The sequence below is a fragment of the Dermacentor silvarum genome, chromosome 10, assembly GCF_013339745.2.
Source record: "Dermacentor silvarum isolate Dsil-2018 chromosome 10, BIME_Dsil_1.4, whole genome shotgun sequence".
NCBI lineage: Eukaryota > Metazoa > Arthropoda > Arachnida > Ixodida > Ixodidae > Dermacentor > Dermacentor silvarum.
Genome location: NC_051163.1, coordinates 18,859,232 through 18,885,418, shown reverse-complemented (window position 1 = coordinate 18,885,418; position 26,187 = coordinate 18,859,232). Strand labels below are relative to the sequence as shown.

At 42.8% G+C, this 26,187-nt stretch overlaps 1 protein-coding gene across 1 annotated transcript in view; it reads left to right on the top strand.

Moving 5' to 3' along the window:
- The window catches only part of LOC119430981 (nuclear receptor-binding protein-like), a 34,393-nt gene that overhangs the window by 6,233 nt on the left and 1,973 nt on the right, over positions 1–26,187 (top strand). Inside the window, 8 exon segments of the mRNA XM_037698445.2 lie at positions 3,640–3,680; positions 3,875–3,969; positions 6,070–6,153; positions 6,466–6,524; positions 7,815–7,916; positions 9,720–9,852; positions 22,273–22,432; positions 23,809–23,995. Coding sequence (XP_037554373.1) covers positions 3,640–3,680; positions 3,875–3,969; positions 6,070–6,153; positions 6,466–6,524; positions 7,815–7,916; positions 9,720–9,852; positions 22,273–22,432; positions 23,809–23,995 — 861 coding nt within the window.

Sequence of the window (26,187 nt, the reverse complement as noted above, 5' to 3'; positions counted from 1 at the left end):
AGTTTGGTATGTTCCGAAATTTTGGCTGCAATTGCAAGAATAGAATAAATGAATGGTCCCGGATACTGAAACTAGTTTGTAGGAAGACGCATTTAAATGAAATTTTTCAGGGCACTCTGATGCCTGGCATTTTTTATTTTTCCTTGGGTTAGAAAAATACTAATAAAAATCTTGGCAGTACTCTTAAAAAATGAATCGTGCAGCATTTTTTTTTCTCTAAGAAAAAAATAAGTGATCCATAGTTTTGAAAACAGTTACACCTGGAATGTCTTGAATTGGCAATATCATCGCTGCCACAGTTTACATGTAGGAGCAATTGATTAGGGAAAACTGTCACTTAGTTATTTTTCTAAGTGACAGATTTTTCTAAGTCAGCGTTTTCTACCAGGCTTGTAGTGTGAGAGTTGAGTTGTAAGCGATCAGTCTAACCCAAGATATGTGTGCATATATATTGGCTTGAATTTTTGTGAAAAAGCTTGCCAAGTCTGCTAGGTAAAGAAGCTTAAGGTGAATTATTATTTTTTTTTTCTCGCGTTCCTGCTGCTTTTTCTGGGCCCCTACGAAGCCTACGATCATCTCCCTTTAGTGCAGTAAAGTGCAGGATATAAATACCGTAAATACTACTTCCATGTTGCCACATTGTTACGTATATTTGGACGTTGATAATGTTGCCCAATTCTTTAATAATATAGCACAAGCCACCAAATTTGCAAGGATAAAGCACATGCACATCGCAGTGTCCTCTGCTAGGCTTTTCCATTCACTGTGAAGTTCCTGCCCCGCCGCAAGGCGCTGATGCAGTTTCTGATCGGTGATAATATTAAAGAATCGGGGGAGCTGTACCATAAACTCTTCAGGTTCAACTTTTTTTACAATGCAGTACTGCACCATTGGAAACGTTATATAAATGTGGTTTATTAACTGGAACTCTTAGTTTGACTCTGTTAGGTTTCATGATTTTTACAGCAGTGGGTTAGGCTTAACATCACCTGCACTTCACTGATTAAAGAGAAATAAAAAAAAAAAGTGTCGGTTTGTTTGCTGCCATTAGATGTTGTGTTGACTATGCTTTTACACATCTGCAGTGTGTTGACTACTTTCTTAAGTACATTCAGCCACAAACGTTTATGGACTACAGGATCTGAGAAAAATGTATCCCAGCAGCCTTGGAATGCAACCTGGTATTTGGACTTTCTGCCTGTACAGCATTGTGTTGTCTGGATTTTACTGGCTTTGTTCACAAATTGCTCGGAAATTGAATATTATCGCAGATACTGTGGTCTGTAAGCTTTCATGGTTGGATGACTGTACAGTGATGCCCTATCTTCTCTAATTGCATCTGCTGCATCAGCACTTCGTTGTATAACACTGCCCTCTTATCAGTATGAATTTTTGGCTTGCAAGAAATAAAGGGAAGATGAGAACGAAAACAGTTCTATTTATGTAGGGAGGACATATTTAGTCAACATTGATTAGCATCCCCCCCCCCCAAAATATTTAAAAATTTCATACTACTGTTGTATGTCAAAGATCAAGAAATATGTGTGGTATCTCTCCCAACATTGCCCTTATGAGAAATTGTTAATGACCATTAGCTGCAAGTTTGTGCAAGTCTGTTTCACAATAAAATTATGTCTGTATTAATTAGATGCTCATTTCTTTCCTTAGTGCCTTAATACACTATTGATGTGCTTTTGCTTTACAAGTTGCTTGAAATATGCTGCAAAGTACTAAGTGTTAATTAGAACTTTCTTTTTATGCTTATTTTGAGCAACAATCCATCCCCACCCTCTTTCTTTGTTCAAGTCTACACAGCTTTGAACCTTACTGCAAAAAAAAAAAAAAAAAGAAAGTAATGTAGAAAGCTGCTATGAAATCTTTTTTTTTTTCTTTACATTTGTGATTTCAGGCAGTAACGAGTTGGTGCTGTGTTGAAGCTTTGATTCATGGTTCTTTGCCATTATGGTGGATCACATAGTGTTTCCAGAAAATTAAGCTAGGAAGTTTGCATGTTGAAATTTAAGTCTTATATTGGAGTTTTAACTGAGCGTTTACGGTCAACTTTATTCAAACCAGTGTACCCTAAAGCAATTTGCACAGAGCTGCTCACTAGAAATTCTAGTGCACACAACTCTCGTCTCGGCAGCAGAAGGCAGAACGCCGCCCTTGTTCCATTCGTAGAGCTGATTTATAAGAGGTTAACAGTGCGTCCACTTGGCTTATTTGTTGTTTTGTAAGCCAAGCTGACTGCGCATTGCTCGTGCCTCTTGGAGACGCTCTTTTCCAAAAATGCTAAATCAACGCTGTTAAGCGCACGAAATGTGAGCAGAGCGGACCATAAGCAACGCTCAGCTAAAACTGTTCATTGGTCATGTTCTTGTCATGCCAGTTTGTAATCACATCTTGGAAGTTGTTTTGAATTATGAGCCTTCTTTCCTGCTATGAAAGATCTGGGCAAAGTTAATGATGGCACAGTCCTTAATGATTATTTTAATTACAATAGCTTTATTTTTCTTCTGACTTCTTTTGTTTTTATAGTAAACCAGTAAAAAGAGGGAAATTCAATGGCTTGACTGGATTATGCTTCAATGATGGCCAAGCTCGTTTGCATTCAACGTGAATGTCAGGTGCTTGCATGCAAAGCTGGAAGTATTGTAGCTTGGGGCCTAGCAGTAGCATTATCATTACTCTCTATAGCTTTTAGAGTGTTATTTTAAATAGTATACCTGTGTAATGGACAAAGTATTGTGGCCCTGTTTTGTTGTGGAGCCTACCATTCAGTACTTGCACTTGTTTACCAAGTTAGTGTCATAAACTCTTCGTTAACGTAGAGCAATGTTAATGAAGGAATGTGGGATATAACACCAGAGAGTAGATACACATACGCACTATATGCAGAAACATAATAGCAGTTGGGTGGCAGCCTGTACTGGAATTCACTTGAACTACCACAACCGCAGCAATTTGGGCCTGTTGGCGTATCATGGTAAAGGATTTCGAATAGTGCAAGTATGTGAGAAGAATAAAAGAAAAGACCGAGCGCTGTGGTGTAGCTACCAGTCATCTAGACTTGGAAATGTACAGTCCAGGTTCTGTTCACTAGGGCCTGTATGCCATGTACTACCACAGCCACAAGACTGGTAGAAATTGTGCAGATATATTTTACTGTGCTCGGTGCACTGTTCACTTTGACTGCAAATTGGCTTGCCATCTTTGTTGCCCCTGGAGACTGACCTACACGACTGTGTTTCTCGTTGGCCATCAGCGCCTTGAGTAAGCGAGGACAGCACCCATACCACTTTTAAATATTTTTTGCTGAATAGGATTAGTGAAGATCTTCCTAGTCTGCTATGATTAAGAACCCGAGATGCAGGTCGCCAGTCAACTTTCAATTGAATGTAACTTAAACAGAGCAGATTATCTTTTGCACCTCTTCATTGTAACCCTTAAGGGTTTCTGCTTTCAAAATTTTTCACCTATCACTCAGTCAGGTGGTGAAACGAGATCGAGTGGTGTGTAGCTCAGTCTCCAACGCGAGACCTCTTGGCCAAAAGTTGTTGCCGCCTGCTGCTACTGTGCTCGACGTGCAGTGTGGTGTGTCACTGGCACACGTCATCACCTTTGCAATTTTCGTTTTAGGCATGGAAGAGATGGTGCAACCAGATTCTCTCGGCCCTAAGGTGTGGTCCCAGCATTTGATGTTACTTTATGCGGCGGCGGGACTGGTCGCACGGTCCCCCGCTGCCGAACTTGTTGCCTGTTCTTGGCTGACGGCCGTGCCACACTCTTTGCGGCGGTGGGCCCGAGGCGCTAGGGCAGTGGGCCTCTCTCTCACCGGTGCCCGCTCTTTTCCTCTCCCTCCCCACCTCGACAGTTACCTTCACTCTTGTCAGCCACCCATCCTTCACGGGAACATGACGTGCGACACCATTTTCATCCAGCACAACGGCCTCGTCAAGATTGGATCTGGTGCGTTACCCCGTTACCCCTTGCTTTCTCCACTTTGTTTCTCTGTTCGCTGCACTCCAGCACATAGCTGGGCAGAACAAGTGGTCACTCACTCATACTAGTAGGCTAGCTCATACTCATGTGCACTCGCACTGGTCGGCACTCACTCTCGTTCAGTCGCTTCCATCCACACTTACCAGCCCCATTCATGCGCGTACTCACATCAGCTCCCACTCACCAGTGCCTGCTTGCATGCATACATAATCTTAAAAACGTTTGCACCCTTTGGGGCTTATCTTGTCCCACAACAATCTTGCCTGCACGTTCTTTCTTTAACGCTGGCACCTGGTTCTTTCAGGTCACGAACGACATGTGTGTGATCAGCGTGAGATAGCATTCTCGAGAGGAAAGTAGCGAGCGCAGAGTTTTTGAGAAAGGAAACACAAGCAAGGCAATGACGATTATTGTTGTGGGACAAGATAAGCCCCAAAGGGTGCAAACTTTTCCAAGAGTGTACATACGTACGTACATACATACGTACATACATACAGTCGGCTTGATACGTCCACTCAAACTTGCCATCATTGACTATTGGTTAAGGCGTTGCGCTACTAAGCCCGAGGGCACAGCATCGAATGCTGGCCGCAGTGGCCGCATTTTGATGGGGTGAAATGCAAAAATGCCCGTGTACCATGCATTGGGTGCACGATAAAGAACCCCAGCTGGTCAAAATTGATCCATAGTCCATCACTACGGCCTGCCTCATATTCAAATCGTGATTTTGGCACGTAAAACCACAGAATTCACTAAATTTATTTGTCACTGACTATTGTGCGTGCTAACGTCAACCGGCACTTACTCCTGTTCATACTCACTTTCACTCGGACCTTTCGTCACTCACTAGTACTCTCTCACAGCAGTAAAATGAGTGTAAAGTAGTCTGAGTCAGTGTACGTGTCAGTGAGTACGCCGACCTATGCTTGGTAGTGTGGCTGTAAGAGACCAACTTCATGACATGTTTCACTACGACATTGCTGCTTCCTTAGCGGATGGAAGGAAAACTTCTTGTGTTTATCTCGTGACAAGCCTGCTTACTCCTCCTGATCAAAGCGCAGGGAGGTGAGAATAGTCAAAAGGAGTGAGGGCAAGGAGATGCACGCCCCAACTTCGCCCTAAAGTTCACTGGAAAAATTCACAATATCATTCCCTTCGATGTTGCCTTTAATCCAAGTACAGCGGGACAGTGATGAGAATTCACAGTTGGTGTGTTGCTTCTGGATGTTAAACTTCATAATTTGATTTGACCTGGCAACATCAAAAGGGGAAGACGACAGATTAACAGTTAGTGCATTTGCTTTTCGATGCACTTATTCTCTGGGTACAATGTAACAGGGGAAAAAATAAACTCGTGCACACTTATAACAAAAATGTCAAAAAGTTAAGCGACAGAAGTTAAAATAATACCCAAGTACTTTGCATTCCATCGTCTCTTTGTAATCTCAGTGCTGTGTAGTAATGTGGTAATCAGTTGTGAGCATTTTGGACAGTGGCATGTCATTGTTCGACTGTAGGTACAGTGCAATTATTTTAATGGGTGTGTAGGCAGGGGACTTTGGTACACAATGTCATTTTTACCAAAAAACATTGGGGTGTCCATGTATGTTGCCTTACTCAACACCAAAATAATGTCATATGTGCGTCATATAACATTGGCATTTTATTTCAAGGCTCTCTCGTGTCTGTAAGGCTTGCTATTCCCTATGTTGAAATGGTATGCTTGATGAAGCTAATCCCACATGGTTATAGCTGACTGATTGAATTCAAATCTGTTCTAACATAACTACCTCCATTATTTTCCAGTATTGATCTTCCATTATGCTTTATAAGCTTTGCCATCTCTGGACATTTTTTGCCCCTAGTAAAGACTGCCTCGAAAGGTTTCTAAAGCCTAAGTGCTCTTTGTACCTCTGGTTCAGTCCTGGTTGTCCACTTTTCCTGTCCCTTTCCTTGGGGCAGGATCGCTTATAATGTGCACTGCGAGTGTACTTCATATGTTTTCCTACACTTAGGCGATGTTTTCAACTTGAAACCTTGCCCCACCCCCTCCCTCTGTTATTTCAGTGGCGCCTGATGCAATCAACCACCACGTCAAGACGTTTCGTGAGAACATCAAGAACGTGCACTTTGTGGCGCCCGAGTACGGAAGTAAGTCGAGTACGTGTCTGGCACTGGGCCGCTGCTGTCTTCTCTCTCCTTTCCTCTCGGTGGCGACATCGACCTCTCTCGTGACGTGCTTCTTTCTCATTTTTCCTTCTTTTTCTCTTCCTCTCTCTCATTCGACCGTTTGTTGTAGAGGGTCAGTAACCGCTGATGTTCTTTTTTTACTCTTGTGTCCCAACTTGCTCTAGCATTGCTTAGTTTCTTAGCATTGCTCTAACATTGCTTATTTTACAAAAATTTAAATTGACTTCTCTGATATTGGGTCTTCTTCCTGCTTCTTCCTTTTTTTTTTTCCAGCTGCACCTGTTGTAACACCTGCTGCTGACATATACTCATTTGGGATGTGTGCTCTCGAGGTGAGTACTATTTTATTTATTTATTATTTTTTTCAAAATTGTTCGGTTGCCAATTGAAGACTTCAACTGCAGCAGTGTTTTTGACAGTGGCTGGTGCAGAGCGGCAGACAGATGTTAATCTGCCTGGTTCTTCGGATAGATGTTAAAGCTGAAATTGCCTTGCGTGCTTGTAGCTTTAAGCATTAGTGCTCGTGTTTATTAAGCAATCCTAACCCAACACTTTTTGATTTTGTCAAGTGGAGGGCAGCGCTGCCGTTTGACTGAAGTATACTTGGTGTGCTTTGCCAGTTCCTATTGGCAGTGGCGTACTGGCTATACGTTTTTTGCCGACCTCGAGGTCATGAGTTTGATACCTAGGCAGGGGGGGCCTTATTCCGCTGAGGGTGGAATGTGAAGAGGCTTGTGTACCGTTCTTTAATCGGGCATTAAAAGAATACCAAGGTAGTTGTGAATAATGCTAAGCCCTCCTCCACAGAATCTCTAGCAGCCTCTCTCTCTATTTGGAACGTTAATGACAGTAAGTTTAGAATGACAGTATAGAGTATCTTATCATCGACCATAAAAGAATGACAAAATCAATTAGCAAGGCGATCGTAAGGTGCGAAGGTGAAAAGATATTGGAGGGAAAAAGCACACAATGCAGTAAGCGCAAACATTTAAAAAAAATGGGGCACTTATTGCTCCTTGTATGTGGCAATGCCAACTAGCTGAATTAAGGAATTGTTTTTAATAAGGTGACGGGAGATCGAGGAAGTCTGACTCGCCACTTAGGGATACGAAGTGAATATGTTGCCTATGCTGGGCTCCGTGGCCTAGGTCATTTCCTGGTGCAATCCCGTGTACCGAAGTTCGCCTGAACAACTTTGTTTACCCATCCTAGTGTTGCGTTCGGAAACCAAACAGGAAGCTTATCGCAGGACAGTCCTTCGAGTTCACTAATGAGAGCACAGTTAGTTGTTCTGTGCATGCAAATGTCTTGCAGACAAAGATGTTTGGCTGATATCGACAGCAGTGCAGTTTGTCTACATATTTGCCTCAAGTTCTTAGTGCCTTGCAAGGCCACTGAAATCAGTGAAGCTTTTATTTTTCGGTTTTAGTTTCTGCTTTTTGCGAGAGGGCTTGAAATTCTGCCTAGCCTGAAAAACACTGTAGCGTGCAGTTTGACGGCTTCTGGCACAATATGGTAAGTCATCCTTTCTTTTTTTATTTTCATCTGTGTGGATATATGCCACACCCTTTTGACTTGCCTACTCTTACTTCGGTGTCTCAGATGTTTACCTTTTCTCCTAGATGGCGGCACTAGAGATTCCTGGAAATGGTGATTCGGGCACGCAAATCACCGAAGAAGTCGTCAACAAGACGATCGAGTCTTTAGAGAACATTCAGCAAAAGGTACTAACTCATTTCTTCTGTCACCTTTCAAAAAAAAAAAAAGAAATGTTTGCCTGGTAAGTAAGGCAACACATTCTACCGAGTGTTTCACATAACTGGAACCAAGCTTCTAAAAAAAAGTGGCACATCTTAAGAGAACAAGACCAGCATACTGTTCATTGCCAGCTTGTAGCCAGAGTTGGCCCTGAGCTAATGCTTTCTCCGAAAGGGACATTGAAGAGAAAATGTGTTTGAGAAGTTTTAGTACATTACCATTCTACAATATCAAAACAAGCCATTCTTACAATAGGAGGAGGCTTTATAAGTCAGAGAAGATGCAAAAACTATACAGGTGGCAGCACTGCATTGAAGTTCTTGTACCAGCTCACCATGGTGTCATGGATTTGACAGCATCTGCTCTGGTCTATTTAAATTTTTGTCGGTGAAGGTGGGCTACATTGTATTTGAAGAAAAGTCAACGACTGAATGTAACTGAACCACAGTGGCTGAAATACGAAAAAAAAAAAAAGATGCCATCACAGTCGTCACACTGATGCGCCGGCTAGGGTTTCAGTCGGAAATGAACCCCAGAAAGCTCTAAGACCATTTCACATCAAAGAAAATTAAAACAACTTGTTCACGTGTATTTAGGGTCGTGGAGAGTACATTTGTACAAAAAACAATGAAATTAAAATTGTTAATGATTAATTAGTGTAGTAGTTCATTGACCGCTTTCGTGCCTTGGGTTCGTCCACGGGTTTCTGGAACGTTTCATTATCTAGCAATTCCTTGGTCGAGGCTAGTTTTGCCTCAGTGTTTACTGGTGCTTTTGGTAGGTGGCAGTGCGCAATCCATAGGACAGCGCAATCAGGAGCAAATTTATTCTTTCTGATGAGGTAAAACACATTGGCAACAAGATCTTTAAAAATAATTTGGCCATTCTTACTCAAAATTTGGGATTATGGCACTGAAGGGGTTAATTAGTACTTGGTTTGTTTAACTATCCACAACTGAAAGCTCTCCCTCTCCATGGTATCAAGAACACTACTATGGGCCTTAAAGTAAGTTTCCACCATTTAAATTTGAATGTTGAGGTATCTCAGTTAACTCATCATATGTGGCACTTTTGTTAACTCATCATATGTGGCACTCATCATATGTGGCGTTACAGAAATAAAAGCCTTGACCTTCATTTTTTCTTCCAATGATCAACGTCTTACCATTAAAATACCGTATTTATTTTATTATAAGGTGGTCATGATTATAAGGTGAGGGTGCAATTGGAGGGACCTAAGAAAAAAATAACTTAAGTATGCATACCAACATAAGGCAATACAGAGTAGCAGACGGATTATCGGGACTTGTCGGGGATCACCTGAGGTACTGAATTACTAACACAGCCAAAATATAAAATGGCAACCATGAAATAGGGGTGGAAGGGAGCTTCAACACGCAAAGTGCAGGTTATATATGCGAATTTTGCCTTTAGGTGTGGATTCATGGCAATGCTAATTTCTCCTTATAGTGTGGCTTCACGGCACCACAACGTGCGCTGCTGTAAAGCCACACTGTAAGGCGAAATTCGTGCTGCCTTGAAGCCACACCTAAGGGCAAAATTCGTGTACAAGGCAGCGGGTGTGCGACTTTGAGGCTAAAAATTCTGGGAAAAAAACCCACGTCTTATGTTCGAATAAATATGGTAATGATTATGTGGTTTTAAAAAAACACCTTATCAGTCTGAACTGATGGAGAGTTTCTTTTATGTGTACCTTTAACCTCGGAAACCGGGGCTGTGCTGCACTAGATTCGGCGTACTTCTTTCAGGACTTTATCCGCAAGTGCCTGCGAAAAAATCCACTGGAGAGGCCCACTGCGAGGGAGCTGCTCTTTCATCCAGTCATCTTTGAGGTTCACTCGCTGCAAGTCCTGGCAGCGCATGTCATCATCGAAAGTGCCAGTGAGTATGCCATTTTTTGTGGAAGTGGCTGCTGTGTTGTGTGGGACCTTAGTATTAAGCAGGCTTGTTGACACTAGCACTAGGGCTGCTTTGATAATAGCGCACTTTGGCACTTAAAGGCCAACTGCAACGAATTTTCACTTTGGCTAACTTTGTTACAAATGAATAGTACAGTCAAACCTCGATATAATGAACTTCGATTTAACAAAATTCGCGATGTAACAAACTAATTTCCCGGTCTTAGTTCTTTTGAAAACCGTGTATTCGTTTTAGGATTTAACCAAGTAATTTCATGTCATGGCTTCGATGTAACATAGTTTTCAGCCACTTCAAGCATCTACTTGGAGCCTGTAGGGTGGGTAAATCTAGCAAAAGATTAAAAATATCGGCTGAGAAAAAAGTTATTGGAAAAGTTATGTTGAAAAGCTTGAGCTGCAAAAACGCCGTCGAAGCACGCATGCTCGGGACGCAGTATGCAGGTAACAGCGCTGCACTATAACTTGCAGTTGCACAACAACTTGCAGAGGCCGCTGGGTGCGCAGCAGCTCTGAGCAACATCAGAGTTGACGATTCCTTCAGTGCAAGGGGTGGAGAGGGAGAGGGGGGAAGGGGCAAGCACACGGTAATGTAATCAAGCACGCGCTAGAAGTGGAAGGGGTCGTGCGCTTTTCTGCCCTCTTCCCCCTAGCGTGCGCATCTCCTCTCCTCCACCTTTGCTGTAGCTGCGTGCCATATCTTGGAGGTAATCTTCAGCAAGTACAAAGGCCGAGCTGAGTGCTGTCATGGTGTGACGACACATATGCCCTCGCACCTTATCTTAGAGGTAATCTGTGGTGGGTGCTTCGCAAGCCTATAGAATGCAGTAAGAAACTAACCAGGTGCCTGCTGCATTGACTAAAAACAAATGCTCCCTGCACAATAGGAACTTAACTGCTTTCCACATTTGCTGAAGCTACTGCTTTTCCACATAGCATGGGCATCACTATGGCTAGTATTGATGCCAACAAATATGCATGACTTTTTTGCATGGTTTGACTTATAAAAGTTGGGAACTTGGAGCCAGCCACATATTTTGTATACTATTTCAGATCTTTTTTTTGAAATCTTAGTACTTATACTAAAATTAGTAAATTATTACTTTCATTTATGTTCCTTGCGATGCTTCTTTGAAGTTTTGCATAAGAATTCTCAAATACTGCCTGAGAAATTACTGCGTTACATCCATTACATCCATTAAAGGCACCAGTGATCAGTCTATAATTTTATATATCATGGTATAACTTGCGACAACTACATCTTAAAATAAAACGTTCTAAAACATTCTAACAACGGCACCGAAAATGAGCGTGACTGCTTGCTGTGCTGCACATTTCTAGCGGTAAGGAAAGAGTTAAGCAGACGACGCATGCACCATGTGGTTGTCGCTCTGACGAGAGTCCCAGCACAGTGCCTCCAAGATTTTTCAGTACGTAGCGGGCAGCAGCGCCTTATCTCCGAGCACCTATTAACGGCCTTTATACAGCACCTACGCAGATGACGCATGTACAGCCTCCTGCATAACTATATCACGCGAGCATCCATCGCGCGTCATTTTAGCGTCTTGAACTGGCGATAAGAAGAAGCGTCTTGAAGCGGTAGAAGTACTCTCAAGCGCACGAAGCACTCTCCTGTGCAAGAGTCGTCTAATGCAGGGGTTCTCAAGTACAGTCATCCCACGGAACCCTGCTAAGCTCCATAAAGTGCCAAGGAACCCCCCCCCCCCCCCCCCCCCCCCAATTAACCGAATGTCGAGTTATCGAGGGTATCAAGAAAACAATAAACAAATACTTCACTACGTCATCACGCTTCTATTTACTCAATGAATCGTCAAATCTTGTTTCTATTTAGCACAAGACCAGTGCGGAAGCTGAAATTCTCTTCATCTCATGACTGATTAGCGCTAGCAGCGGCGAAGGCCTCGCGACATCCTTCGCGGCACGCGTTTTCATCTGAGACGCGCTTTGCACACCAACGGGCGCACATCTCGATTATTTTTTCGCCACTCAGCTGTTCGCCAACAAATTGTCCGTTATCGCGATGTAGCTGGTGCTTTTTTATCTTCGACAGCTTTGCACTGAATAAAAGCGAAACAACTGCTTGCCGCAACCGCTGCGAACGAAACCGCGGCCGCTGTCGACGATCATGGACGGCGACTTTACGGTTCAGAAGGCAGGCGCCTGACGCACGCACAAAGTCAAAACGAAACTACCGTTCGCTGCAAGAAGTGCGGACGAAACTGCGGCCGGTCGCTATCGACGCTGCCATGGGAGGCGACTGCGCAGTTGTGAAGGCACGCAGCCGACGCGCGCATCGAGTGAAAACGAAACTACTATTTGCCGTAACCGCGGCGGACGAAACTGCGGTGGTTATCGACGCGATTAGAGATAGCGACTACGCACTTACGGAGGCACGCGGCTAGCCGCCAACGCGGTGTTGCGCGCGGCGATAAACGCAAGAATAAAGGCTTTAAAGGTTAGGCACGAAGCGCTTCGGCGTTGCTGTCAGTCACGTGCCGCTTACGATCGCCGCTGAGGACCACGGCGATGCGGGCTACGCCGATTCGTTTCGGTAGGACGCTACGCCGTTCTTGCTCTTCTGCGGCGCTCCGCGCATTTTTTTTTTTTCCTCCAACGTATACGTCAGTGCGCACACTATCGGCACCGTCCCTATCTACAAATAGGAGAAATGTGCATGGTGGTAAGCTACGGCCTCCGAGATTCAAGTGTGAAAGCTTAGGCGCGCTGCCCGTTCTCAGAGGTTGGGTGGCTAAAAGCATGGAGGTAAAAAAAAATACTAGGAGGGAGCGTCACGTGATTCCGCTAGCCTCGGCAAGCCAACCTCCTCTGAAGCCACCCCTCCCTCTCTCAAGGGCCCCGTGCGCGGTGCCTTATGGGGCGGAAAAGGCCCACAAGGTTGCCGGAACATTCGTGATTGTTTGGTACGTGGTAACTTTTAGTGGCGCCTGTCGTCACTGGCTTGGAGGCCCGTATGCGGGTGGTGGTGTTCTGCTACTGCGCGCGTCGTTCTTCGCTTCAAATGCGATGCCTTGAAACGTGGAGCAAGACTGGGGCGTCTGACTCATGAAGACAGACAATTTTCAAGGCGTCACTTGCGCTTACCACCTCGGTTAGTGGAGTTGCCAGCGCTCGCGGCTCGAAACCCGTGCAGACGCCCGAGAGTGGTCTATTTTTCCTACGTACTCAAGCTTCGTCAAATCAGCCGTTGTGCACCTTAATTAAGCTGTGGTGCGTATTATCTTGATAATTTTTCGTCCCGCTGTCTTGCACCTAGAAAGAAACGAGATGTCTTGAGGGACACTTTTTTTTTTTTTTGTCGCATTTTCGCTTAATAAAAGGCTGGTGTGCGTGTTTTATTTTGAGAAATAATTTTTGTCACGCTGTCTTGCACCTAGGAAGAAACGAGATGTTGTGAGGGTCACTTTTTTTTTTTTTTTTGGTCGCATTTTCGCTTAGGTAATAAAAGGCTGGTGTGCGTGTTTTATTTTGAGAGAAATAATTTTTGTCACGCTGTCTTACACCTAGGAAGAAACGAGATGTTTTGAAGGACACTTTTTTGTCGCATTTTCGCTTAATAAAAGGCTCTCGTGGGCGTGTTTCATTTTGAGAGAAATAAATAGCATTAGCCTGCATTCTAAACGCCGAAGTGATCGCCGTTTATTCAGATTTACGTGTATTATTTTGCAAGATTGTGTGGTGCGACGACGCTGTTGAGACGCGCCTTGGGGATCTATTTTCGTTATATAATAAAGCAAATGGACGGGATTTGTGCATTATCTAGAGTTTATTCAGCTGTTTCCGAATGCGAGTATAGCCCCACAGCATAATTATGTTCTAGAATCAAACACTGCCAGGGGGACCCTTCTTCCTCTGCTAGTGTGAAACGGCATGAAAACTGAATACATAGCGGCAAGGGAAAAAATGGCAGCATTCATTTGCACTTGTGGATTCATTGTGTTGCTGGTGTACTTGTACTATGGAAAGCACATTTTTATGACAACAGTAATTGTTTCATTCTTTATTCAGTGTTTATTGCACCTATAGAAGCCAGAAGATTTCACACAAATACAGAAGGAAGCCACATTTACAATTTAAATGAAGTACATTGCAAAGATAATACACAAAAGAAAATTATAAACAGCAAGTAGGAAAACTTATTGTGCCCCTGCTCTTCGGTATCAGTATTAGCATACTTGTATGCCACAGGGCATTTGTATAATAATGTTATTCAAAGTAAACTATATCATACGTAATACTGATACCTTTAATAAAACTGGTCAATGGGATCAGCTGTCCTTGAATGTAGCTGCAGTTTTGCTTACAATGCCTTGTATGCAACGCCTTCAATACAGGGCTATAATTGCATAATATTTATATCTGCGCTGTCCTCACAAATATCGAAAGGCTTCGGTGATTGTGCTTGTCAGAAAAGTAAGCAATACATATGCAGAAATTAAAAAAAGAGTGGTAGTTCACAAAGTCAAAGTTGAAACAATTGATGTGAGGTCAGACCCACAAAGTAAGTATGTCAACATTAAAATACAATGCATTTTGCTGCAAGTAAAATGTACAACAAAGCTTATGTTGTATCACATACCCACAAAAAAAAGTTAGCACCGTCGAAGCTGAGCCAACACACCACAATTAGGACGCGACGGCTCTATTACGTTGTGAACCTCAAATGAATGAATATTTCACTGTATTTAAAACACTCATTGAGCGGTATACACCAAATTTTTGTGGTTACAGTGAATCTGGCATCATAAAAGGCTATTGTAAAGCAAGTGAACAGAGTGAGCACATTAAATTATTTAAATAGTAACACCAACGGTATTCCAGGTGGCAGTGGCAAATTTCCACAAAGGTCAGGTAAAAGACATACAGGATAAACATTAAAAAAACATTGTCATCCTCAAGCGTATACCTAGCTCACACATAATCCATTGAGAGCATTCACAGCATGTCCATGTCATCACACAGTTTGCTCTAGTGAAAGGTAGGCCAGCTAACCTACCGTCATTGTCCACACTGTTTAGCTTGGGCTGAACAGAACAATTGTTTAAGCATAATTTGCATGCAGGCGATTCAAGCTACAGCATTCAGCAAGACAACAAACATGTACTTGCAGAACTTACAATAAGGTATCACATTTTCCCTCTATAAAAGTTTGACATCTGCATACAACGCTCTTGAACAATATATGCACTTTACAAAGTCACTCAAAAAACAAATAAATGCCTTAACATAAAACCTGGTGGGACAGCTCAAGTTGATGGATAAATGAATTAATTGTGGGCCATCATGAACATAATTCACCCACGAGAAAACTTGTCTAGCAATTCTTCCAGTACTGCGAGCCGCAGGCACCCAAGCTCAGACACCCTGCCTGGGTAGCTGAGTAACCATGATCCTGTAAAATTGCTTCTGTGAGTGGTTCACTGGCTGCAGGGCTTCTCTGAGGGGCAGTGAGGTTAATTACATCGATGGAGTATGGTTTTTTCAAAGGAGCGTACAAAGAGAATTTCGATGTGTTCCAATAGAAAGCAATTTCCGCCATCAATGTCCTTGACCTCATTACGAACTATCAGACGCTTCAATGCTGCTGCAAACTGCTTTGCTGTTGGGTTGTGATTGCAGCCCCCAAATGATTTTTATTGCAGCAAAAAAGTAACTCAAAGTGGTCCTGACTGAGCTTGGAAGTCGAAAGATATGCCAATAGGTCATTTTCTGTAACCAAGTGGTTGTATAGACAGTTGTCTAAGCACACCACAAAGCGAATGAAGCCTGTCTTTTGGGTGGTCCCTGTCATTAGTTTACCAGCTGCAGACTCCCTAAGCGAGCAAAAGTAGGCCATAAGTTCTTTGACATACATAGTGACAGGAGCCACATTTTCAGGACACAGCGGTCCTTTCTATTCTTCTTGCCTTGGATGTCTTGAATTTAAAATGTCAAATGCGTTGTTGACATGTCTGATAAACTCTTCTGTTGGCAAGGAATTTGAAAACATTGAATTTTTTGAGCTCTGCATTCACTAAGAGCATCTGCTACCGATTGACTAAACGTTTGAGCCAACAATGAGACTTTCATGGGCTGGTTTTTCCAGGTAATATGTGCTTGTCTAAGTTTGTTTGACAAATGTAGGCCCTCTGTGTACTGGATTTCATGCAGCTCATCAATGTGTTTCAACAATATGAACTGTTTGTTCGTATCACAATAGCCTTTTTATCAAACAGGGTGTGCCGCAGTAGCTTCAACATGTGACAGGGATCCAACATGGCAAAGAAAAGCTTTTTTTGTCACTGGATGTGGAAAAGAAGCATCCAGCTCAGTCAGGTCCATCTTGCAGCCAAGGCTGTGCAGCAATGACAAATTCGCTGCAGCGCCATCGCAGGTCAAACTCAAAATGTGTGCACCTTTTTCGTGAGTGAAGCTAGCAGCTTGCAGCACCAAATTGCGCCTCTGCTCACCACCAAGGCCATGCACTAGAAAGTAGCCAATCGGCAGCTTCCATCTGCCATTGATTGCAACAAGCATTAAAACAAATGCATCTTAGGCACCTGGAAAGCTGTCATCATTGACATCAATGCCCATGTCAACATATCCATGGAAGCTTATCCCATCCCACACTACTTCTTTGAATGGCCATCTCATCCACAACCAGATTGCATAATGTGGAGAGCCGTGCTTTACCTTGATAGCCAATGCAGTCATTTCCTCTTTTGAAAAGTCAGCAGCCCTATCAATGGATTGATATCATTTACACAGTGTCTTTGGATGCAGGAGGCATGTGTTGAAAACAGCTCGTACATATCTGTATGCTCTAGGGGAATAAAAATGCAAAGTCAGTGCAAATGGCCTGAGCTCTGGCGAGTAAGCGGGTGACATTGCTGGCACCAGACTTATGTGGCAGTTGACGCATGAGCAAGTCTTTTTTTTGCCCCAACAAGACTCTGCAATATGGCGACATCCTCATTTCCTAGAATGCGATTGTCAGATAAATCTTCTATGACATTTTCGAGATGAGCAACCTTTTGAAAAAGGTGTTGATGGGATTGCCGTAGAGTCTTCATCTTCTTCTTGGTCGCAGTTTGTAATTGTGTAACGCCATACTTCATGCCTCAGAAAGGCCTTTTCAGGTGCGTCTTCTGCTGGCTGTGGCTGCAAAATATCACGCGCTGTAACAGGTGCATGAGCGACCAACATGACACAAAGCACGTACGCAGAACAAAGTACTTAATTATTGTGGCATACCCTCTTGTGCAAGTTATGACGAATATAATGCTAAATTTTAGGTCATTACATTGCTCACGACGGTTTCCGTTTACACTTTTGTGAACTGAAAAACTGTGGGGGCATAAAACTGCCATCCACACGAGCTTGCTAGTGCCACTTAATTTTGTTTGTTTATTTATTTGCCTAAATACTGCAGGCCCATCTGGGCCCAGGCAGGAAAGGTAAAAGTACAAAACAACTAACACAGAAGAGGCCAATGTAGCATAGTTCAATGAGAGATGTTTTAAAGAAGCCTTTTAGTTTGAGTGGGCAAAATATACTGAGCTCATATATCACGGCTCATTGTGACCGATCGAACATATAAAGAGCATAGAACATTGTGAAAAACCTGTTGGTCTTCTAGTTATTGTGTCATTTGAATGGAAAAGAAAAATTGAAAAAGGATTATTGGCCGATAATTGGTGTTTAATGCAAACCCTGAGGAAACTCATACCGCTGCGAACAAATATGAATGTTTCAGTATTTAATTAGATGGTTGCCATGATCATAAATGTTAGTGTCCAAGTGCAGTTCAATGAGTGACATTTATTATGCTTGAGCTATTTAACAGTTGCGACGAAAATATATGCCACTTCACTTGCAGCTACCTAAGGAAACAAGTATGTAAAAATTGTAGTGGTCGAGTATTATCCTCACCATAGTATGCCTTGCTGTTCGAGGTGTCGCTGGGTTGTGTGCAGGCAGTGCTGCAGAAGCTTCATCCTTGAGCGTCCTGGAGGGCCTTGGACTGGGAGACTGGACAAAATAGACCAAGTGCAATGAGGAGGGACTGCTTACTGCAACGTAACTTGAAATTGCTGACCGTGCAAATGAAACACCAGATGCACAGTTGAAGCTAAAACCCGGGACTAATAGCGACACCATTGGCTTCATTTAAAATTTAGTTTAAATTTAAAGTTTAAATTAGTAAAATTTAGTTAAATTAGTTTAAAACGAGCAGAATATTCTCTACAAAATTATTGTTCTTGGCAACTATTGCAAAACTTGGTATGTTGTGTGAAGACTAATCGTTCATGGTTTCTTCAATTAATTAGTTTTATTTCAATTTTGATTGTTTTCAGCCACAAGAAATACTACAAAATTCGGTCAATAATAATTTTTATAGCAGGAAATGTAATTCTTCGACAATAAATAGTTTCACATCGTACCTTTTTAGGAGTGTACGCTAGCTGATATAAGTACTTTAAAGAGAAATAAATGTTTAACACTTAGGGGGAATTATGACAAAGTTGGAAAAAAAATGGCTTGAATAGTATTGCACCACTATTTCGTCAGTTATAATTCACACGAGCACGTAGTCACTAACGATCGCGAATATTGCAGTTCCATTTTCATAAATAAAAGAAACGTTCATTGTGCTTACCTATGGAAGGACAGGCCATCGCGCCGATTTTCTGTTCGATTAGGGCATCCTGGCACAAAACACTTCATCACGCAGGTGCGCCTACTGCTGACGGGAGTTCTCGCCGGTCTGATAAGAGGCCGAAGACTTTGAGCAGATCTCGAGCAACAGTGTCGACTGCGCTACGGGCCGGCACGGCCCTAAATATGTTCGGAGTCTCCGGCTCGCCAGTCCATCCTTGGGCACAAGACGGGACGCATTTTTTTCCCGTAGGGACAGTCGCTTCGGATCCTGTACGCTCGCTTAATCGCGTGCACCATTTTGAGGGGGCGAAAGGCATCATTGTTTCCCAGAAGACGTCGTCAAACGCAACGAATCGTCGTCGGAAGGGCGGCTTGGTTGCCTTCACACGTTGGCAGGGCGAAAGGTTCCCTCGTTTCCCTGAAACCACACCGAAACGCAACCAGTCGTCCTTGAGGTGGTCCTCCCGGGTTGTTCGGCGCTATGCCGGTTAACCGACGCCTTCGTTCGCAACAGCCTTGGCGCCTGTCTGCTAATTAGGCGGCGAGACTCAACTGCTTCACACACTCGAATTCTTTCACTAACCTCGGCGTGCGTTTGCCGCGCTGAGTATGTGCGCATATTCCGAAACCCCCGCAGCAGACGAAACCGAAGCCACCGAAGCGAGCCGAGTAAAATCTACCGCTTGCCTATCACGTGAGGGCCTATTTCCCATCATTCCATTCCTCTAAATTTTTTATGACTAGGCTTCAAGATTGTCACGTGACGCTCCCTCCTAGTTTTTTTCCTTCCTCCATGGCTAAAAGCTGCTTGCGTATTTATTGCGCAGTTCGCGCGTTGCTGTTACGCACTGTGATGTGCTTTTTGACACTCGGGCATGGGTAATGGAGGTTCTTTCGATCAAGCGCACCTCGTGTTCGCCGTTTAAGACACTTGTCGAGAGCGGGACCAGGGAAAATTTATCAGTGGCTCGCGGAACCCCGAGCAGGGGCCTGCGGAACCCGTAGGTTCCGCGGAACCCACTTTGAGAACCCATGGTCTAATGTGATGTTCCCTTCAGGACGACGTACGACCATATGCTAGTGTTCTAGCGCGACATACTAAAAATGCGGGAGGCTGTGCCTTGCAGTTAGCAAGTATGACGTGAATCCAGACCGTAGCCTCCAAGGTGCAGCCCTATCTCGGAGGCCTGTTTAGAAGCCATGATGGTTTGTTCAAGGTTTTTTGCCATTTCTGGCAAGCAGTAATCCTAGCACTTTTTTTTTTTTTTGTAGTTTCAATATGGAAAACAAATTTCTTTCAAAATTTTTGTGATGCATTCACTTGTATTTCAAACGTAAAATTTTGCACAGAGGCTTATCTATATATTTACACTGTATCTGAAATTAGGCTTTTTATGTGGTTGCTAATTTCGTTCCAGTTGGCCTTTAAAATGGTGCTTCCTAAAGACTTAATAAAAATGTTACGCTAACCTGCCTTTGTAAATCGCACTTTTGCAATAGCAAAACAACCACTCTTGCCATCAGAGGAGGCTCGGTAAGCCAAAAAATATGCAAAAATGAAACACTGGTCGCACCGCTGCATTGCAGTTAATTCACTGGCTTGCTGTGACATTGCAGATTTTGATGCTTGGGTCTAGTTTAGCCTTTGGAAAGGTCTTTAGTGTACTGTCAAGGAACTAAACATTCAACCTGGCAAGTTCTGATAAATCTTTTTTCACCAGTGTGGCCCAAATAAAACAAATTGTTTCAAAATTTATGACATCCCACTGATGGTACTGGCGGCACTGATGGTACTGGCGGCATTGGGGGTACTGTCGACATTGGTGGTGACGGTTCCACCTAACATCATTTTCCAGCTAAATGAATGACAAAGCTTTTGAAAGGATTTTCCACCGGTCTAAACCGATGTACTGTTTTTCTTTTGTGTCTCTTTAATGAAGTACTGACACGTACAGGGCATCCGAAAAATAACTGTGCAGTGGAGGTGGTGTTCTTAAAATTTGAAGTTTTACTTATGGCAGTGCAGTGGTCACTACAAGAGATGCTGAAAATGTCTGCCACCAGCTTGAAGACACATTTGCACACGGCACTGCATATTGTTAAACACTCGGTGGAGGTTTGTTGGTGTTATCTGTTTAATGTGCTGGCTAATCGCTGTCGGTAGCTCCTGCAGTGTCTGAGGATTGTTCTTGTTCGCCAGTCGTTCGAGTCCACCCCACGGTCGTTAACAGATGTACAACAGGTCTCGCTTGAGACTGCTTGTCATTCACAATTGTGATCCTATTTTTGTTTATTGTCTCGCTGCACAGTTAGTTTTCGGACACCCCGTATTTTCTTTGTTGTAGAAATTCTACCAGATGCGTCTCACTCATAAGAGTTATTGTACTTGGCAGTTTTCTTTAGGGTTTTCATTGTTGCTTTATTCTTCAGTGCTTTTACAAAATTAAGTAAGCTTACGCAAGTTCTTTTCGTAAAATGTGTGTGGAGATAATGTTGCCATATTTGGGGCGTTAGGCCACAAAAGAAAAACAAGTGAAAAATTTTTCAAATGTGTCACTAAAACGAGTGTTTCCCTAATGTGCTGACATGATGAAGTGCAATTGTCAGCTGTTGAAAAAGTTTCTGAAATGTGCTGCAACAAACGCTTAGCCAGTGCATGTAAGCATGTAACATGTAAGCAGGACTGTAATTGACATTTTTGCATGTCTGGAGGGGGCCTGACACATTACTGCAAAGGGCTAAAGCGTCATGCTTCAAAATGTTTGAAGTAAATGTTGTTTGAATAGAAGAGCCAAAACCAACCAAGCTGTTGAGGGGCTGTCAAAGGGGAGAAATTCCCTTCACAGGACAGTTATTACCTTAAAATCTGTGTCTTGGCATTGGTGCCCCTGAACTGCCGTGCATAAATGGTTATATTGGAGAAGATTGTTGATGGTCACCGGTTGACCGCTACAAGTTCCCAGTTTGCTTATAATGATCTGATAAGATTATTAAAGTTCATCCATGGTGTCATGGTTAACGTTGCCACGTTGATGCTGTTTTGCATTAAAGCAACAATTGAAGCTTTTTTTGTGTGTATATGTGTGATTTTATATGCATTGGAGACTCTGTGTCAAATGTGAGCAATTAGCGTGGTCCTGGAAGAAGTTTTGCTAGGATGAGGTTCTAGAACAACTCATCATTGTAAAATGCCCGTAACAACTGAAATTTGAAACGAATTCCTGCAGGCAAGGCATTCGATAGACACCTGCTTTTCAGGCGGTATCAACCACGCTTACCCCATCATTTAAAAGGAATGCTAGCGTCATACTGCCTTGAACAGTAATGAGCTGTTTTCTTTAATAAGAGTGGACGGCCGTGTGCAACAATTCCTGTAGCCATTCTGAGATCTTTGTCCAGGCGAGCACGTTAAATGCTTTCATTTAAGGAGATTTCTGTGTATTAAGCAGAAAATTCTGTATGGAAACTAAAAGAAAAAATTAGTACTAGCGCAAGAGGAACATGCTTGGCAGTTACCTAGCCATGACGAGGCTGTAGACTTTCTTAATTTCTCTGAAAGGAACTGAGGCGCAGAGTGTACATGCGGGGGTGGGGGGACACGGGATTGTGGCATTGCTTTGCTAGATTCTTTTTTTTTTTTTAACCATTCGGCCACAGCTGGAATGGTGGTCTGTTGGTTCCATAAGGTGGGCCTTCACACTTTCAGCTTATCACCCAGACCAACTGACGGATGAGGCCGTGATTTCGAGGTACAGCCAGGCAGACATCGTTGCTGAGATTACTCACCGGGACGGCAGGGATGGCGTGCAGCTGCGGAAGAACGAGGTGCCCAAGCTGGAGCTGGAGAAGCTGCTCGAAGATGTCAGGTGGGTGCTCTCCCCGTGCACATCCGCCGTGAGGCGCCAATTATTTCTGACAGCTGAAAGTTTGTTTCACCACAGTTCTTGCATCTTCAGAACCGTAAAAAGCGTACAGCTTCAGAATGGGTTAAGCATTTTCAAGTCTTCAGTCAAGTTTATTTGATCGTGCAGAATATAGACTCTATGCAAGAACTCTCTACAGGAACTTCAGATATGAGAATGTCAGCTATTTTGTGTTTAGCATACTTGAAAGCACCTATCGAGCCACAGGTGGTCATAATTAATCCGGAGTCCCCGACTATGGTGAGCCTCGTAATCAAATCGGTTTTCTGGCACGTAAAACCCCGAAATTTAATTACTTTTAATCACTGGAAAGGTGCACAAGGTATCCTCCTACCACTTTAAGTTTCTTTCAGTGAAGTCTCCACTGCCATGGAATAAAATTACGTAACTTTGATGCATTTATCGAGACTCCGTTATAACTTGTGACTAAAGGGAATGGCATTAAAGGATGAAATTTTTTATGCGCTGTGGTCATTCTGCGGCAATGGTGTTTTGTTGCCAGACAAGTGGTTGTGAGTTTGATTTCCGGCTGTCGCAGCGACAGTCTGATGATGGTGCCCGAAAATTATTGTGTATTTAGATTTAAATGCGGGTTAGGAAACACCAGGCGGTTGAAATTCATTTGGAGTCCCGAAATATGCTGTGTCTCGTAGCTCATGTTTGATTTGTGACGTTAACCTCAATGTAATGCCCAACATATAATTTTTGCTACTGAGTTTGATACCTTGAAATTGACTTACGGGTGGAAAAGTTAACGCATGGCCTGTAGTAGTGTTTTTGATATGCTGGAGTGTGTTTTCAGTTGTATAGATAACTCAGCAAATCCATTGCTAATTAAATAATATAATAATTAGGTTTATTGTTTATTTATTTTTTTATTTTGTTGCATGAAGGTACTCTTCATGCCCACAAATTATGGTGGACAAGTTGTCATAATTTTTCTTGATGTAGAACTGTGTTAAGGCACTACAGGGTTAAACCACATTATTAGTTTGATGAGGTCGCAAGTTTATTTCTTGGCTGTGATAGCCACATGCCGGTGGGGGTCAAGAAGCAAGCACACTGGTGTGCATATAGGTTTAGGTGCACATTTCAGAATTCCATGTGGTCAAATTGCAGGTTGAAAAGTCCCGAGATCTCTTCAGCACTTCTCCGATGTATGATCGACTTGGGGTTCAAGCCAGACAGGCATATCACATTAAGCTTGAGTCAGTGAAACTTAGCTTTGTACCAAGAGTTTGGCTTTTTAATCTTGCTGTTCTCTCACACCTTCTTATGCTCTCTTTTTTTTTTCCTTTTCTTTTTCTTTTGCTATCCAGAAATGGCATCTACCCCTTGACAGCATTCGTGATGTCCCACCAGCCAGTCGTGAGGCCCCGGGCATCCTCACCCGAGGTGTCCGAGTCTGTCCAATCGGCATCACCAGAACCGTTCGACGCTGAGACGCGCCGCATCATAAACATGATGTGCAACATCAAGCAGCAAGACGAATCTCAAAACTTTGTCGTAAGTTTGTTAACATTGGTCATCCTTTTGTCTGCTTTCCTTTTTTATTCAACTTGTACATCTGCCAAACCTCCCAAATTTTTTTGCAGAGTTTGCGAATTCGGTATCGTTCTGCGATTTTACTCAAGCTTCGTCAGTTTTACGAAAGTATTAGAAAAAATTTTGCTCCTCAGTCTCCGACCAAAACCTTTGGAAGCATTCTGATCGTGAAAGTACACCAGGGTGTACCTGCTCGGAGCCACTTTATTCAGACAAGTTCATGAAGCAGGTGAAATCGGCAACACCAGCGTCTCTAAAAAAGTCACTGTGATCCTAAAACAGTGTGTTGCTTGTGAGGTTGTCATGTTCAAAGTTTGCTGCTGCTTGTGTGTTGCATGCAAAGGTAAATAATCGTTTAAATTGTCAAGTGTGTGTGTGTGTCCCACACAAGGCACATACTTAAGGCAAACCTAAAGAAAATGTGCTTTTGCCCAGTCCCCTGTTTCGGTGTAGTGTACGCAAGATCTTTAATTATTTTAACATTAATTATTTAACATTGGCAGGCAGGAACTTGTTCATATCTCAACTATGTGCATGAAGCTTGAAGTCATGTCAAAATGAACTTTCATATCAGTTAAATGGCAGAAATTACACACCAGCCAAAAGCCTTGAGCAGAAGCTAGATGTTTCGTGGCAAACTTAACCTCTTCTTAAAAGGTAATTGATTACATAGGGCCAGCACCTTTTACAACATCGCCAGCTATTTTCTGCAGTTGTGGGGTCTGTTGTGCTTGTTTGCCATGTTGTGACAAAAGGCATCGTAGCATGTACTAGGCAGTGTTCCAGGCAATATATTTGTATCGTGGTGCTTGTGTAGGGCTCGCACAAACAGAGCATATTTGTTCCCGCAAGTAGACATGTGTATGGCAATTGAGAGAGTCTCATTTTCCTCTTCTTTTTGAACCAGGACAATCAATTGAGGTTTTCAATTGAGGCTGCAGTAGCATTGAGCAAAGACCTTTACTTACACGTAATTGGAAAAGTTGGTGCAAGTTATACACGTTATCTTCAGAATAACATATATACACATGTTATCTTCAGAACAACATAGACGAATACAAAAATGAGGGCACTTAAAGCACACCCATGCTATCATTGTCTCTATATAAGTCTATGTTGTGGTGGTAAGTAATATTTAACCAAAATTAAACCTTCACAAAATTGGTTATAATAGCACTGTCATGTTTAACCAAAATTAGGCCTTAACAAAGTCAGTGGTAATGTACTACTGTTTACATATTTAGCCAAAATTGGGCCATACCAAAGTCATTGATAATAGCAGTTATGTTATTTAACTAATATTGGGACATTAAGGTCGGTAATAATAAGGCTCATTTTGTAATGGTGCTCCATATTCGTGACACCCATTTAAGGGCGCACTAGGGGACGTATTCTGAAATGTTCCACTTCGGCGATATTTCGCTTTTCGCATTCAGATGCGTGCTGATTGGCTGGTTGAGCTAAAATTGAATGTCGTCGGGCTCAACCAGCCAATCAGCTCATCCAATTTCTATAAAACAGCCAATAAGCGCGCATCTGAATTCGAAAAGCGAAATATCGCCGAAGTGGAACAGTTTCAGGATACGTTCCCAGAGAAGGGCACCGAAGGTTGTTGTCAGTAGCACTCCATGGTTGTCCTTCCATGGTTATCAGTACGTAGTACTCAGCTGAGCATTACAAGATGAATTCCTTTCTATACTCAAGTTAATACCACTGTGGTGTTTTACCAAAATTTGGCCTTAACAAAGCAGGGATACTAGCACCGTTAATATTTAATCAACATTGACCTTTACAATTTAGGTGATAATAGCACTGTTATTTAACCAAACGCGGGCCTTTACAACATCTGTGTTAATAGCACTGTTGATATTTAATCATCATTGGGCTCAACGATGTTGGTGATAATAGCGCTGTTATTTAACCAAAGGCGGGTCTTTACAAAGTCGCCGATAGCACTGTTGGATACGGGGCATAAGGTAAAGCAGCTTTATAAAGCAATATTAGATCCTTTTGAGAAAAGGCCTTATCTCTTGACTCTACAGAAATTGTCTAAGACACACTGAGAGCAGCACGGTACGAGTTATGCTTGGCCATGTATAGAGCATCATGGTTGTGGTGTTTATGATGGAGTTCTCAAGATATGAATGCACACA